This window comes from Rhinoderma darwinii, chromosome 2 (genome assembly GCF_050947455.1).
Source record: "Rhinoderma darwinii isolate aRhiDar2 chromosome 2, aRhiDar2.hap1, whole genome shotgun sequence".
Classification (NCBI taxonomy): Eukaryota; Metazoa; Chordata; class Amphibia; order Anura; family Rhinodermatidae; genus Rhinoderma; species Rhinoderma darwinii.
In genome coordinates, this window is record NC_134688.1 from 74777498 (window position 1) to 74794509 (window position 17012).

Genomic DNA, 17012 nt, shown 5'->3' on the forward strand with positions numbered 1-17012 from the left:
TTTTACCGGCCGGCACTCGGGCTCGGACCCGACCCGGTCGTGTGAATCCCGCCTAAGAGGCCGGACAGGAATAAAAGGTGGCTGGCTCTTTACTTAGTCCAAATACTCAAAACACTGTTCTTAATGTCAAGAGTACAAACACAAGTGCGGCATTGTGGAGATGAAATCTGTGGTACAAGGGCATCTAGTTACACTGGGTAATGAGATGGTTGTTTCTCGGTCAAGTGGCAGCTGACACATTGCAGTGAAATGTAATAGAGGAGGCTCTGCGCTTAACAGTGAACTGGCACTACTCGGAAATACGGCCGAACACGGCTAGAGCGGTCTCAGATCAAGATAAACAAAATATATACATTATATTTTGACAGGGGTGTAACTAGAGAGGGTGCTGAGGTTAGGGTCGCAACTAAGCCCTGGTGTACCCCAAAAGACCCTCTGCCCCATATGAGGAGACCAGTACTATAATGTGCCATAGTTGGGGACCATGTTACAGATTTTGCAAAAAGCCCAGGGGCTTCAAGTTACCTTCTTTGCCCTGGTGGTCTTTATTTACGCCAAGGTATGTGTCTGTGCAGGTTTTCTTGGAATTTTGTGGAAAAGGGGATTGCCATCTGCATTAAAAATGGCATCACCCAACAACAAACATGGTATGCTATTGAAAGAAAAGGCGTAGAAATGTTTCAGACAGCGCAAAAGTCAGATAGTTTGACTTTGGGCCTTTTTCGACAATTCTAAAAGGGGGCCCTGCCAAGCCCAGCATCCTGCCTTTACTATAGCTCCTGGTTGGCACGGATTTCATTCAGTCACGCATGGACAGACGGAAATGCAGCAAATTTATCAAGAGGCGTGCTCCTCTTAATACTTTTGTTGCATCTTAAGGCCCTTTTACAGGGACCAACGACTGGGTGAACGAGTGATCATACAAACGTTCGGTCCTGACTATTGCCCCGTTTACATAAAAAGCAAACACCAGTCATCGGCTGATCGCATCTTTTATACAGCACTAAATATTATCGTTGTCGCAAGCGCATCTCCTTGGGTCAACAGCGAGATGTGGTACCGACATGATGCAAATGCACGGGGATGAGCGACCGTTGTAACGATCATGTGTCCCCATACTAAATGATCATTGCGCCATTTAAAGAGAACGAGTGCCCATCAATAAGCCGTATTGTCGATCGGCGCTAGCTTTAAAAGTGGTAAACATATGCCCGTGTAAAACCACCATTACTACAGATGGTTTCCTATTAAGACTGAAAACGGCAGTCTTAATAAATCCCCCCCACCCCCCCATCATACTTTACTGCAAAAAGGAGACAAATGAAATATTTTATTATTTTCTTAAATGCCAGGCATACAATTTAAAGGAGGGATTCTGATTAAGTATTAGATCTTTAGCCAGCTTTGCCTTTGGGTGCGAAAAGATCTTATCCTATTAAAGGTCATAATAAAGAGATAAAGTTCAGATTACACTGCAGCTTGTGAGTACATTAGTGTGTTGCCCATAATGCCATTGTATTCAGCCCAGCACTCCTATTGTGTCCTGCATTATTTCTGAGGCTCTGTCACCAGATTATACAGTGAAGGAAATAAGTATTTGATCCCTTGCTGATTTTGTAAGTTTGCCCACTGTCAAAGACATGAACAGTCTAGAATTTTTAGGCTAGGTTCATTTTACCAGTGAGAGATAGATTATATAAAAAAAAAAAAACAGAAAATCACATTGTCAAAATTATATATATTTATTTGCATTGTGCACAGAGAAATAAGTATTTGATCCCCTACCAACCATTAAGAGTTCAGCCTCCTCCAGACCAGTTACACGCTCTAAATCAACTTGGTGCCTGCATTAAAGACAGCTGTCTTAAAGGAACAGTGTCATCACAAATTATTTTTTTATATGTTAAAGATGTTAGTGCTTTATTAAAAACGTTTATATTCATTTGTGTGTTTGTGTTTTACTTTTTCTTATTTTTACACTTTTTCTTCCCTATGGGGGCTGCCATTTTTTGTTCCATTTCTGTATGTGTCGATTAACGACACATACAGACATGGAATACGGCAGCCACAGTCCCATAGGGACTGCGAACGGCTCCCGTCCCATTCACTTGTGTGTACGGCGTCTGTGTGGGAACTGCGCATGCGCCGCTCCCACACAGTCCAATTTGAAATTGGCGCCGTCCGGCGCCATTTTCCTGTGGACCGGAAGTCGCGGCCGGACAGTAATATTACTACTTCCGGTCGCGGCTTCCGGACTTGTGCACTTGCACCAGCAGCAGCAGACGGAGCGGACGGGCCGGAGGGAGCCGCGGCGGCAGGAGCAGGTAAGAGATTTAAATGTATGTTCCGTGTTTGTGTGTGTTTACTACTGTATGTAAACCTACTACACTGTGTGTTAGCTCAAAAAATGGCGACACACAGTGTAGGAGGTTACACCGTTCAAACCCCTCGTTTATCTCGGCAGTAGCCAGGATAAAGGAGGGGGGGATGCTGAGAGCTCACTAGAGCGAGGGCTTTTCACCCAATGTTGCAATGCTGCAATTTTGGGAATAGCTCCATCTAGTGACCAGAAATGGGTAATATTATAAATTAGAATAAATTTATAATATTTCCTGACTAGTGAAAAAAAATAAAAAAAATTTGAACAATGTTTAATCACCCACACACTACATGTTTAATTTAAAAAAAAAAAATCATGTTTTTCTGGCAACACATTGCCTTTAAATGGTCACCTGTATAAAAGACTCCTGTCTACAGACTCAATTAATCAGTCTGACTCTAACCTCTACAACATGGGCAAGACCAAAGAGCTTTCTAAGGATGTCAGGGACAAGATCATAGACCTGCACAAGGCTGGAATGGGCTATAAAACCATAAGTAAGACGCTGGGTGAGAAGGAGACAACTGTTGGTGCAATAGTAAGAAAATGGAAGACATACAAAATGACTGTCAATCGACATCGATCTGGGGCTCCATGCAAAATCTCACCTCGTGGGGTATCCTTGATCCTGAGGAAGGTGAGAGCTCAGCCGAAAGCTACACGGGGGGAACTTGTTAATGATCTCAAGGCAGCTGGGACCACAGTCACCAAGAAAACCATTGGTAACACATTACGCCGTAATGGATTAAAATCCTGCAGTGCCCGCAAGGTCCCCCTGCTCAAGAAGGCACATGTACAGGCCCGTCTGAAGTTTGCAAATGAACATCTGGATGATTCCGAGAGTGATTGGGAGAAGGTGCTGTGGTCAGATGAGACTAAAATTGAGCTCTTTGGCATTAACTCAACTCGCCGTGTTTGGAGGAAGAGAAATGCTGCCTATGACCCAAAGAACACTGTCCCCACTGTCAAGCATGGAGGTGGAAACATTATGTTTTGGGGGTGTTTCTCTGCTAAGGGCACAGGACTACTTCACCGCATCAATGGGAGAATGGATGGAGCCATGTACCGTCAAATCCTGAGTGACAACCTCCTTCCCTCCACCAGGACATTAAAAATGGCTCGTGGCTGGGTCTTCCAGCACGACAATGACCCGAAACATACAGCCAAGGCAACAAAGGAGTGGCTCAAAAAGAAGCACATTAAGGTCATGGAGTGGCCTAGCCAGTCTCCAGACCTTAATCCCATCGAAAACTTATGGAGGGAGCTGAAGATCCGAGTTGCCAAGCGACAGCCTCGAAATCTTAATGATTTACAGATGATCTGCAAAGAGGAGTGGGCCAAAATTCCATCTAACATGTGTGCAAACCTCATCATCAACTACAAAAAACGTCTGACTGCTGTGCTTGCCAACAAGGGTTTTGCCACCAAGTATTAAGTCTTGTTTGCCAAAGGGATCAAATACTTATTTCTCTGTGCACAACGCAAATACATTATATATAATATATATATATATATATATATATATATATATAAAAATAATTTTGACAATGTGATTTTCTTTTTTTTTTTAAATATAATCTATCTCTCACTAGTAAAATTAACCTAGCCTAAAAATTCTAGACTGTTCATGTCTTTGACAGTGGGCAAACTTACAAAATCAGCAAGGGATCAAATACTTATTTCCTTCACTGTATGTGCCCCATCTCCTACATAATCTGATTGGCGCTGTAATGTAGATAACAGCAGTGGTTATTATTTTGAAAAACAATAATTTTTGAGCAAGTTATGAGCTAGTTTAGATTTATGCTAATGAGTTTCTCAATGGACAACTGGGCGTGTTTTTACTTTTTACCAACTGGGTGTTGTACAGAGAAGTGTATGAGGCTGACAAATCAGTGTCCTACACTTATTGTTCCAGCCCAGCTCCTTTCACTGCACAATCACACTGTGCTGTGGATCATGCTGGGCTGGAACAATGAGAAGTGTAGGACACTGATTGGTCACTGATTGGTCAGCCTCATACACTCCTCTGTACAACGCCCAGTTGGTAAAAAGTAAAAACACGCCCAGTTGCCCATTGAGAAACTCATTAGCATAAATCTAAACTAGCTCATAACTTGCTCAAAAATGATCGTTTTTCAAAATATAAACCAGATTATGTAGGAGATAGAGCACTTGTAATGTGGTGACAGAGCCTCTTTAATAGTAAGGCTTCGTTCACATCTGCGTCAGGGCTCCGTTCATGGGTTCCGTCTGAGCTTTCCGACAGGAGAACTAATGAACGGATCCCTGACTGAAACCAACGGAAAACATAGGTTGCATGACTATTGATTTCAATAGTGACAGATCCGGTACAAATGGTTTCCGTTTGCCTCAGTTGTGCAAGGGTTCTGTTGTCTACTGTGCTGTTCATTCCCTCAATACAACGGTATGGATCCCGTCAAAACAACGGAACCTTTGCAAAACTGAGACAAACGGAAACCATTTGCACCGAATCGGTCACCATTGAAATCAAACCTATGGTTTCCGTTTTTTTCAGTCAGCGTTCCGTTCATGGGTTCCACGGACTGAAAGATCAGATGGAACCCATGAATGGAGCGCTGACGCAGATGTGAACAAAGCCTAAGCATGAAGAAACAATACAGGACAGATGCAGGCGATGTGCTGATACAAGAGTGCTTATAGAATTTCAGTATTAGGAGTTATTTCTTGTTTTTATTTGGACCACCAATAAGAACATGGGACATTGAAGCAGGGATACACACCTGGTATTTTCACATAAAAAGCCAATTACAAAAGTAGTTTTTATTTAAAAAAAAAATAAAAAATAGTTTGTTTAGCTTTTGCAACTTCTCTGTATCACAGTACATAGAAGCTGCAGAACCCCATTCCCTTGAACTTTCAGCTCAATTCTGATTAAGTCAAAACTCTATCAACTTTGACTTGATCAAAATTAAGCAAAGATGATCGCTCAGGAGAAGGCAGGAGCCGTTGTGCAACAAGCCAATAGGCCATCTCTCTGATGGATTCGACTGAAAACAGGGATTCTGCTCATTCTATGTACAGTGATACATAGAAGCTGAAGAAACTAAAAAACTGTGAAACTATTCCAAAAAGTGATTTTAATGTAAAAATTCATGCATTTCATAAAAAAGAAAAATCCTCCAAAAAGGTGTCCAAAGACTTTAACCTGTTACATTGGGGAGGGAAAGAAAAAAGTGTAACAGAAACCAGTTAAAAGGCCTTTCCAGTTTTATGGAAGTAAAACATAAAATCACAATGTAAACAAAAAAAGAGCTCTCACATACACCGTTTCATTCTCTTGCTATTTGCGAGATCTCCGTTTGCGGTCAGTGGTTGAAAACCCATACATATCTAATACTGCTCACAGCTAAGCGGTGGATACAATTGTATCGAGTCTAGGATGCAAATATCTGTAAGCTAAACAGTCTGGACCACAGGCTGATAAATTTGATCTACATTGATACATAGTAGACATCTACCATGAGAGGAAAGATATTTACCCTGATGTTCGCTTACAGATTTATATATGCTGGATACAAATGCAGCAAATCCTCAGCTCTGATATTTTACATAGATAAACAACGTGACACCGGTTACATGGCTTGTTGAAATTGTGTGAGCAGCATATTATGGCAGGTTTTCAGCCTATGGATGTAGACAAGAATGCTCCCATTCAACGACAAGTGAAGATCTTGAAATGGCGGGAAATTGAATTATAAGGAAAAGTTCTGCAATGTATTTATAAGCAATGAAACGACTTTAGTGGCAATGAACCCAGAACACCCCCCCCCCCCCTTACTAAGCCAGTCCACATTATATAAAGAAACAGAATTCACAATATACTTACGGAGATTGTACCATTGTCTAGCCCCACAGACAGCCTCCGCGTTTCTGGGTTAAAAGACATGCACGAACATGGAGCTGAAAGATATGAACATGTGGTGGTGGTGTTAGCAGAGATCTTCTACCCACTGCTCAATATAGTTCTCTCCTTTACTGTAGAAGTTATTCATAAGGACAAGAAAAGAAAAACAGAACAGTGACATTTAGGGCATGGTGGTCTCACTGCATGTGGCATTCTCCCTCCGACACAGTTCGGCCGTGTTGTGGCAGTGAGCAGTACAATACATGTGGATAGGCTTTTGCAAAATGGCATCTTCAGAGAGCGGAAAAATTCTGCAAGGTTTGTTTTTTGGACCGGACTTTGAGGCGGAAACCGCATTAGAATTAGCGCCAAAACACTGCCGAAATTGCCTTTATTGATTTCAATGGGAGGTAGTGTCCCTTTTTCCCCCAGACGGCTTTTAACTGCTCCCAGGAAAAAAAAGGCGGTATGTCATTTCTTGCCGCGGTTCCGTCTCTGACCTCCCATTGAAATTAATGGGAGTCATAGAAAAAAAACCTGCGACGCTCGCGTGAGCATTTTTTTCTCTGCGTTTTTTTTTGCCCGCGGTCCTTGCATTAGCTGCCAAGGCCGTGGCCGAAAAAGGCTGCGAAAAAGCACAGGCAGGTGAAAATCTACCTCAACATTCCAGAAGGAATGTTGAGGCAGATTTTTTCTGCCTGCAAAAAAAAAATCTATGTGAACTAGGCCGAATGCATAGAGTGAAATTCACAGTGAATCCACAGCATAATCTGCACGTGGATTTTTATATGGAGTCAACGTGGATTTGCAGGGAAATCCGTGGTGGATTTCTTCCGCTACATCTTGACATAGCCTTGTGTGTACTTGGCATTGTGCGGCGGCATAAAGAATCCCTACAGGTCCAGATTACAGACCGTAGGTACTCCATGTGCTGCTGTATGGCGTCTCAGTGAGGCACCGTATACCCCCTAGAAGCAATGGGATGGATCCTGCCACATGTAATATCGGGGGCACATAATGTGCACATATGGTCATGAGCCCTAAAAGTGGTGACAAAAGTTACAGACTCCTGTGATAATTTACAAGTATACTCTAATGCAGTAGTTCAATGGTTCAGGAACCAGATGTGGCTCTCCGATCTCCTGCGTGTGACTCACAGCTGCAGATATTGTGCACTAACAGCCCAAAAAATGTCATAGGATTACTGAAACTTGGCCAAAGGAACTGAACTGTAACTGGCAGTTGACAACTGGTTAAGATACAGATCACGGTCAACGGGTCATAACAAGAACTTGGCACTGTGGCCGCTTTCACATGTCAGTATTTGTAAGCGAATACCAGGAGAGGGGCCAAAACACAGATTACAAACAAAGTACAAACCTTTCTATTATACTTTCTCTGTGCAGGTTACACTCAAAATGTAAACCAGTATGCAAACAACCAGTATGAGAGAATTTTTTTTTTTTTTTATCTCAACCAGAGCTCCATTTCTAATACAGAGCTTCAAAGCCCCTGCATATCCATAGAGTTAAATTCTGTCTGCCTGCAGTCACTACTAGAGGGAGCTAAAGGCACATGGTTGTATTATTCAGTTCAATATATAAAATACTGTAGTAGGCAGTAAACTTTGCCTAGTGGTGGCAGGGCCTTCATGTAGTGTATCCTAACAATGTGTACTCCACCACCCTAGAACAAAATAATGAGGGTTTAAGAAGAAAAAAAAAAGCACCAGAAAAGAACAGCTTGGTGTGAGTGAACTCATATCATGTCTCCTCAACAAGGAACAGCAACCCAGGCAGTGAAAAGTTCTATTGATCCAGAACAACAACATTGGACGTAGGGGGGAAATCATTTCTTATTCACGCTTTATGTACAAAGGCAAACAAACGTCTCTGAACAAAGCGGTCCATAACGTTTCCCCGTGAATCTCGGGCTAGTCAGTTTTTAGAATTAAAGGGTTGTCTAAGTTAACAAAAAAACAAAAAACCTTGCCCTAAAAAGAAAAGCAAAAAACAAAACAAAAAAATAAAAAAAAACACAGCACCTCTTGTCCATGTGCTGTTTGGATAAGCACATCAACCCTATTTAGGTACTTTGGAAAAAAATAATCCCATCAGCCTTTGCAATTTGTCCTCCAACATTTCTCTTTCAGTAAAAAGGTCCCTCAGTCCACCCAGTGATGATGTAACAGACCGAGGTTTATCAGGACGTTCTAGAGCAGGGGTCTCAAACTCAGCCGGGTAAGTGGGCCACATATAGAAAAAATGTGAAGTGGTCGGACCGCATTACTTTCAAATTTGATACAATACAAAATTATTGTTAATCAATTAGTTATTTGAACCACTATATTACTATAATAATAGCGCTAGGTTTAAAATTTGAGAGATTTCTCCACGTGCTTATTTCAACAATCCAGCTTTCCAGTTTAAGTGTCGCTAAATGCAGTCCGGCGGCTCAGTTAGCACACATGTCAAGATTGGGCAGCCCCTTTTTAGATTGTGCCACAGTGCCCACGGCGGATGCTGCCGCAGCAGTGCCCTCCGCGGATGCTACCGCAGCAGTGCCCTCCGCGGATGCTACCGCAGCAGTGCCCTCCGCGGATGCTACCGCAGCAGTGCCCTCCGCAGATGCTACCGCAGCAGTGCCCTCCGCAGATGCTACCACAGCAGTGCCCTCCGCAGATGCTACCACAGCAGTGCCCTCCGCAGATGCTACCACAGCAGTGCCCTCCGCAGATGCTACCACAGCAGTGCCCTCCGCAGATGCTACCACAGCAGTGCCCTCCGCAGATGCTACCACAGCAGTGCCCTCCGCAGATGCTACCACAGCAGTGCCCTCCGCAGATGCTACCACAGCAGTGCCCTCCGCAGATGCTACCACAGCAGTGCCCTCCGCAGATGCTACCACAGCAGTGCCCTCCGCAGATGCTACCACAGCAGTGCCCTCCGCAGATGCTACCACAGCAGTGCCCTCCGCAGATGCTACCACAGCAGTGCCCTCCGCAGATGCTACCACAGCAGTGCCCTCCGCAGATGCTACCACAGCAGTGCCCTCCGCAGATGCTACCACAGCAGTGCCCTCCGCAGATGCTACCACAGCAGTGCCCTCCGCAGATGCTACCACAGCAGTGCCCTCCGCAGATGCTACCACAGCAGTGCCCTCCGCAGATGCTACCACAGCAGTGCCCTCCGCAGATGCTACCACAGCAGTGCCCTCCGCAGATGCTACCACAGCAGTGCCCTCCGCAGATGCTACCACAGCAGTGCCCTCCGCAGATGCTACCACAGCAGTGCCCTCCGCAGATGCTACCACAGCAGTGCCCTCCGCAGATGCTACCACAGCAGTGCCCTCCGCAGATGCTACCACAGCAGTGCCCTCCGCAGATGCTACCACAGCAGTGCCCTCCGCAGATGCTACCACAGCAGTGCCCTCCGCAGATGCTACCACAGCAGTGCCCTCCGCAGATGCTACCACAGCAGTGCCCTCCGCAGATGCTACCACAGCAGTGCCCTCCGCAGATGCTACCACAGCAGTGCCCTCCGCAGATGCTACCACAGCAGTGCCCTCCGCAGATGCTACCACAGCAGTGCCCTCCGCAGATGCTACCACAGCAGTGCCCTCCGCAGATGCTACCACAGCAGTGCCCTCCGCAGATGCTACCACAGCAGTGCCCTCCGCAGATGCTACCACAGCAGTGCCCTCCGCAGATGCTACCACAGCAGTGCCCTCCGCAGATGCTACCACAGCAGTGCCCTCCGCAGATGCTACCACAGCAGTGCCCTCCGCAGATGCTACCACAGCAGTGCCCTCCGCAGATGCTACCACAGCAGTGCCCTCCGCAGATGCTACCACAGCAGTGCCCTCCGCAGATGCTACCACAGCAGTGCCCTCCGCAGATGCTACCACAGCAGTGCCCTCCGCAGATGCTACCACAGCAGTGCCCTCCGCAGATGCTACCACAGCAGTGCCCTCCGCAGATGCTACCACAGCAGTGCCCTCCGCAGATGCTACCACAGCAGTGCCCTCCGCAGATGCTACCACAGCAGTGCCCTCCGCAGATGCTACCACAGCAGTGCCCTCCGCAGATGCTACCACAGCAGTGCCCTCCGCAGATGCTACCACAGTGATGTCAGGGGCTTGCCCAAAGATGGAGTCCCGGGCAGAGAGCTAGTAGGCTCTTCCTGGGACTCCAGCTGTGCTCCTGACATCACTGGGACTCCTGCTCTGGGGAAGCCCCTGACATCATTGTCGATGTATGGGCAGCGATGTCAGGGAATTCCACAGAGTCCCGGAGCAGAGCCTGTACTAGCGCTCTGCCCGGGACTCCGGCTCTGGGGAAGCCCCAGACATCGCTGTTCATATGTGGACAGCGATGTCAGTGAATTCCAGAGTCTCGGAGCAGAGCAGATACTAGCGGCTCTGTGTCCCGCGGGCCGCAGATGAAAGCCCCAGGGGCCGCATGCGGCCCGCGTGCTTGAGACGCCTGTTCTAGACTAAGGCCTCATGGACACGACCGTAGCCATGTGCACAGCCGTGATTTTCGGGTCGGCCGGCAGAGGACTGTCAGCCGCGAGCTGAAAATCACGGGCTCTGCTCCGGGACTCTGTGGAATTCCCTGACATCGCTGTCAACAGTTTCCGACAGCGTTTTTCATGCCTTGTTTTTTCTTTGGGGTGGGCGGGGAACAAAATTCTGCAGCTAAAGGTTCGTTAAAAGTCTATATAGTGAAATAAGAAAATGTCTACATGCAGTGTGTGTTTTTTGTTTTTTTTTGGAGGGGGGTGTCCGGCAGAGCTTGTCAAAACACAGAATGCTCTACGTATGGTGTTTTTTCTGTCAGTTTTCTGAATAGATTTCCATATTGAACTTCAAAAATGCAAGTAAAATGCATCTACATAAACTTAAAAATCCACTGATTAAATGGCAGTATTCGGTAGCTAACATACAGTTAGTAGGTTCATCTTTGAAGAAGTGATTATTTTTTTTAGATTTACGGAAACTACATCATTAGAATCTCTCCCTATGAGATCATACAGCAGGACAGCGAAAGGGTAATCAAACGTCTTATAATTGGGTTGCAGGTTTGTCATCCGGATGCTGCGATTTACTAAAGCCTAAGGGCCTCTTCACATCACCGTTTGGCTTCCGTTTATCTCTTCCGTCAGAGGAACAGACAAACGGAAAGTAAACGTTCCGTTTATATTACTATTGATTTCAATGGAATTTATTAAAGTGTCCGTTGGCATCAGTTTGCCTCCGTTCCGTTAGGGATCAGTTTTTTGGACGGAAACAATAACGCAGCCTGCAGCACTATTGTTTCCGTCGATAAAACGGATCCCTAACGGAAATGACATTTCCGTTTTATCATTGAAGTCAATGGGCCAATGGAAGCAGAAGGAAGCAAACTGAAGGCATTCCGTTATGCTTTCCGTCAAACACATCATTTTGCTGAGCTGGTTTAGAAATTGTTGCAACTTGCACAGTCTGCAAAAAACAGACACTCCATTTTGAGCAGAGAAGTGCTTACTACGAAAAAAAAAAAAAAAAAAAGAATGTATTTTGGGGTTTTGTCATTGTTTTTAAGTTTAGATTTAAAATTTTACACGCCTGTTCACATCAGCGTTGGCTTTCTGTTCTGGGGTCTGAGTTTTCCGTCGGGTGAACCTCACAACGGAAAGGTCAAACTGAAACCACAGCTTCCGTTTCAGTCACCATTGACATCAATGGTGACGGAAACGTTTCCGTTCGTCACCATTCCGGCAGGTTTCCGTTTTGACGACGGAATCAATAGCGCAGTCGACTATGCATTTTGCTGTTTTGGGGTGTATATGGCTATTGAAGCGGTCTGCTCTGTGGGCTCTCTATGCATTTGGCTGTATATGGCTATTGAAGCGGTCTACTCTGTGGGCTCTCTATGCATTTGGCTGTTTTGGGGTGTATATGGCTATTGAAGCAGTCTACTCTGTGGGCTCTATGCATTTGGCTGTTTTGGGGTGTATATGGCTATTGAAGCGGTCTACTCTGTGGGCTCTCTATGCATTTGGCTGTTTTGGGGTGTATATGGGTATTGTTTTGCTGGATTTAAAAAATTATGACTTTTTAAAGGACAGTGCCAAAAGTTTTATATGGTCTTTGCTCTGCAAACACATCATTTTGTACAGCTGAGCCTGTGCAGAAAAATGTAAACAAAAACAAGTAGTATCAACAATAACGGATCCGTTGTAAACGGATACGAAAGGACGCAAACGGAATGTAAAGGATCCATTTTACTGACGGATCCGTCAAAACAGATCAGTCGAAAACACAAATGAGGGCTTCCGTTTGTTTCCGGTTTTAACAGGGTTTCCGTTAAAGTTTAACGGATCCGTTAAAAACGGAAGCCGAACGGTGATGTGAACAGGTCCTAAATGGAATAAGAGCCAGGCTGTCATAAAACTGCCTGTCTCTGCTGACAGGCTGCACAGAGGCACGGAGAATGTAATTACTGCTCGAAACTGAAGCAGCAATAGACGGAAATTATTGAATTGCAATTTAATAATATACAAGGGCCTGTATATTAAAGAGGACCTGTCACTAGGTCCTACAAAGTGAACTAGTAGTCTCACCTAATAGCCACAGTGGGAGTCCCGTGGTGTTTTTCCGGTGTTTCTCCGAACCCCGTTGCTGAAATCTGTACCTTTCTTCTTTTGGCACCAAATATTTAAAATGACCCAATGGCTAGCCAAGTGGGCGTGAATGCTAGCATTTCTCTATGGGCGGAGCTACCTTTTAGACTCGAACGCTGACCTATCAGCGTGAGGCTGTTTCCTTCACACAGTTCTAGCCCAACCTGATCTTGCGAGACCATGCAGCCTGATCATCGCTGGAGTGTTGGTGGAGGACAGCGAGCAACAGCAGCAGGCGCCAGGTCAGCGCGGAACTCGGCGGGGGAAGAGAAGACCCAGCGGAGGAGAGAGAGAAGGGACATTGAAGACGGCAGATGAGGAGATCGAACGGAGGACAGAGCAGGCATTATCACAAGCATCAGCGCTGGTAAGTATGAACAAACCCCCTGGGCAACGAGCATAAAGTTTTTTCTGTTGGCAGCAGGCATCAACCACCTTTCTGAGCCCCCCTAGACAACGAGAATGTTTTTCCGAGGGGCAGCAGGCATCAACCACCTAGATTAACTCCACTAGACAACAAGCTGTACCCCTGGGCAAAAAGCATAACGATTTCAGGTGGCAGCAGGCATCATACAACATCCAGAGCCACCTAGACAACGAGTATAATGTTTTTTCAAGAACCAGCAGACATCAACCACCTTTGAGCCCCCTAGACAATGAGCTATAAGACATAAGGACCAGTCATCAGACTACGCTGCCCATTGTAAGGGCAGTATAGATCGGGGATAGGTCTACTCTCCCATTAGCTAAAACAAATAATACACTGGAGTTATAATTAGAAGACCGGTGTATTTATGAAGGGAGCGCCCCCCCCCGCCCTCCGCATAGGGATTTCAGATACCCACCAGCCAGCTGTCAATCACTGCCGAGAGGAGAGGGGGAGGAGGGCGCTGCCCGCATGAATAGCCACTCTTTGGAGGCCAAGTCAACACCTTGAACTCCTCGTCATGTTCCTTAAACCATTCCTGTACAATTTGTGCAGCGTAGAAGGGCGCATTATCCTGCTGAAAGAGGTTGAGCAGATGTACTTGTACCACCACCTACTCAAATATTGTTGCAGACCAAGTAACAGTCACATGAATGCCAGGAGCCAAGGTTTCCCAGCAGAACATCACCCAGAGTATCACACGGCCTCCTTCGGCTTGTCTACTTTCCATAAGTCATCCTGGTGCCATCTCTTCCCCAGGTAAGTAAGACACACACAATAAAAAAAATGGTTTTACATCAGAGCAGGCCACCTTATCCCATTCCTCTATGGTCCAATTCTGATTCTCACATACCCATTGTAGACACTTTCGGCAGTGGATAGGGTTCAGCTTGGGCACTTTGACCAGTCTACAGCTAAGCAGCTCCAAACACAGCAAGAATTAACTTTTTCAGCAATTTGTACTCAGTAGCTCTTCTCTAGGATCGAACCAGATGGGCTAGCCTTCGCTTCCTATGAACTTGGGCGCCTACTGCATACCGGGAACACCCCACAAGACCTGCCATCTTCTAACCAACACAATTTGTCCCTTGTCAAATTTTCTTAAGATCTTAAGGCCCTGTTCACACAGTTTTTTGCCGCGATGCAAAACTACTAAAAAAAAAATAAAAAAATAAAAAACTGGCCCGATTTTCCAGGCAGAATTTTCTGCCTGCAAAAAAACTCAGTGTGACCAGGGCCTAAGGGTGTATTTACATGGTGCGGTCAAATCACAGTTCATTGTCACGACGACTGCAGTAATCGAAGCAATAAACAGTCATGAGACTGTATCGCGTGAATAGACACTTAGGGTAAATTTCCACGCTACGGAATTACTGCGGATTTTCAGTGCGGATTTTGCGCTAAAATCCACAGTAATTTACCTTAGAATACATGCGGATGATTTTTAAAAAAACCTACGAAGTGGAAAAAAAATAAAAAATCTGCAAGGAATTGAGGACATGCTGCAGATTTTCTAATCCGCAGCATTTTAAAATCGGTCGTAAATTTTCAGAGCCGATTTAAGCTTTTGCAACGCACGTGTTTACATGCGCATTTCGTTTCGGACTTGCTTCAGAGTCTACGATGGGGAAAAAAAGGTCTGCAGCCTTATGCTTGGCCATTTTTCCTGATTCCAACACATTAACTTCAAGAACGAACTGCTGTTCACTTGCAGTCTAATATATCCTACCGCTTAACAGGCTCCATCGTCACTAGATAATAAATACTATTCTCTTCACCTGACTGACTGACTGACACTGACACACACACACACACACACGTTTTATGGAGGGCGGGGGTGCTCTATTTAAAGAGGATCTGGAACCTTTTTTTCTGAACTATAAAAATAGATATTTTTTTGTGTCCTAGTTAGGCATTTATCAAAAAGGTACGGACGTCATTATTGCTCAGCAGTGAGTGGGATTAAGAAAACCCCCAATAAATCAGTCATTTAAAAAAAGCACTGGAAGAAACATCACATTTGTCTTCCAAATCAAAAACCTAGCTGTGCGGAGAACTCTTCTTGTTCTGTCACGGCTTTCTTCCTATGTACGCCAGTTATGCTGCTGATCTCATACTAGCATCATGTAGCTGGGTCTGTTACAGCATCCATTTCTAGCAGCTATGTAGCCATTTCTTTAGTCACAGAGTCATCTAGGCTTCATAGAAATACATAGCCCCTGCAGTCGAACTCCTCCCCTTTCTCTGGAGCGCCACAGTTTTGGTTTAACACCAAACTTAATGCAGTGTCTTATCTATGGCAATCTGGGTAAGAAAAATCACTTTAAAAAATAAATAAAAAAGGTGAGGGGGGGGGGGGGGGTGTAACAAACAAAACCGTAGTATCCCAAGAGAATATTCAACTTTTTACAGTATTTAACGGATGATCAGCTTTAAGAGTAATTGTGTAACATTTGTTAATACGATAGACTTACCTGGCATTGCATGATAAATACTGGGCCAGTACTGACCGCTGTCCCTCTTTATCCACACACGAACGGTCCTAAGAAAAATGGCAAAACAAAAATACATATTAGGGCTACTTCGACAAGCACAATGAAACAAGAATTTAGATAGGTGTTGAAAGCGATCAGTCCCAACTCCATTAAAGTGGTTTTCTAGCCGATAAAAATTGACAGCCTATCCTCAGGACAGACCATCAAAAGCGGATGGGTCGGGGTCCGACTCCCGGGACCCCTACCGATCAGCTGTTTTAAAGGGGCCGCAGCGCTTGTACGCGCGCTGCTTCCCATTTATTTCTTCTTGCTACTTGCGAATCTTCGACATTCATTTAGTGGCGATTCACGGGTATTGCAGGCTTTTCTCCCATTGAAGTGATATGGAGAAAAGCCTGCAATACCTGTGAATCACCGCTAAATGGGTGTCGAACATTCACAGTGAGCAAGAAGAAATGAAGGTGAAGCAGCGCTCATTAAAGTGCTGCACCCCCTTCAAAACAGCTGATTGGCGGGGGTCCTGGGAGTCTGAACACAACCCATCAGCTATTGATGGGCTATCCTAAGGATAGGCCATCAATTTTTATCGGTTAGAAAACCCCTTCAAAGCTCTGTGCACTCGGCTCTATTAGGGGAAGGAGCGGTATATTTAGTACCAACAAAGGGGTTTGGAACATGCATGTTTTAATAGGGGGAGATAAGTGGCTTAGGCCCCATGCACACGACCGTGCCTGCAATCACGACCTGCGATTGCGGGCACGGCCGGCCGCTGACTGCCATCCGCATTTTTGGGCCGTGCTCCCATACAAAGTATGGGAGCACGGCCCTCAAACTGCAAAAGAACGGACATGTTCCATAATTTTCTGAACATTTCTACGGCACGGACACCCATCCGTAGCGCTACGGAAAGGTGTCCTCGTTCAATGAAAGTGAATGGGTCAATTTTTGTGGACCGCAGTTGTGGTCCGCAAAAACTGAGGTTTTTTTACGGTCGTGTTCATGGGGCCTAAGAGTTACCTCAGACAACTTTGGTGGAAAACCATATGACCAAAAAACTCTCTAACCTGTTCGATCTTGGTCGTCGCCGCCTCCCCCCTCACCCGCACAGCAGACGTTTTGGGACGGTCTGGCAGATCCCAGAGGCATTATATCCCAC

The 17012-nt window shown here is 45.5% G+C and overlaps 1 protein-coding gene across 1 annotated transcript in view; it reads right to left on the bottom strand.

Annotated features, from left to right (window-relative positions):
• The window catches only part of WDFY2 (WD repeat and FYVE domain containing 2), a 47764-nt gene extending 31865 nt beyond the window's left edge, over positions 1 to 15899 (bottom strand). Inside the window, exons 1-2 of the mRNA XM_075851772.1 lie at positions 15836 to 15899; positions 6252 to 6325 (exon numbers count right to left, since the gene is read on the bottom strand). Coding sequence (XP_075707887.1) covers positions 6252 to 6325; positions 15836 to 15842 — 81 coding nt within the window. The 5' untranslated portion in view covers positions 15843 to 15899. The remainder of the gene's footprint in view (positions 1 to 6251; positions 6326 to 15835) is intronic.
• Between the last annotated feature and the right edge of the window lie 1113 nt (positions 15900 to 17012).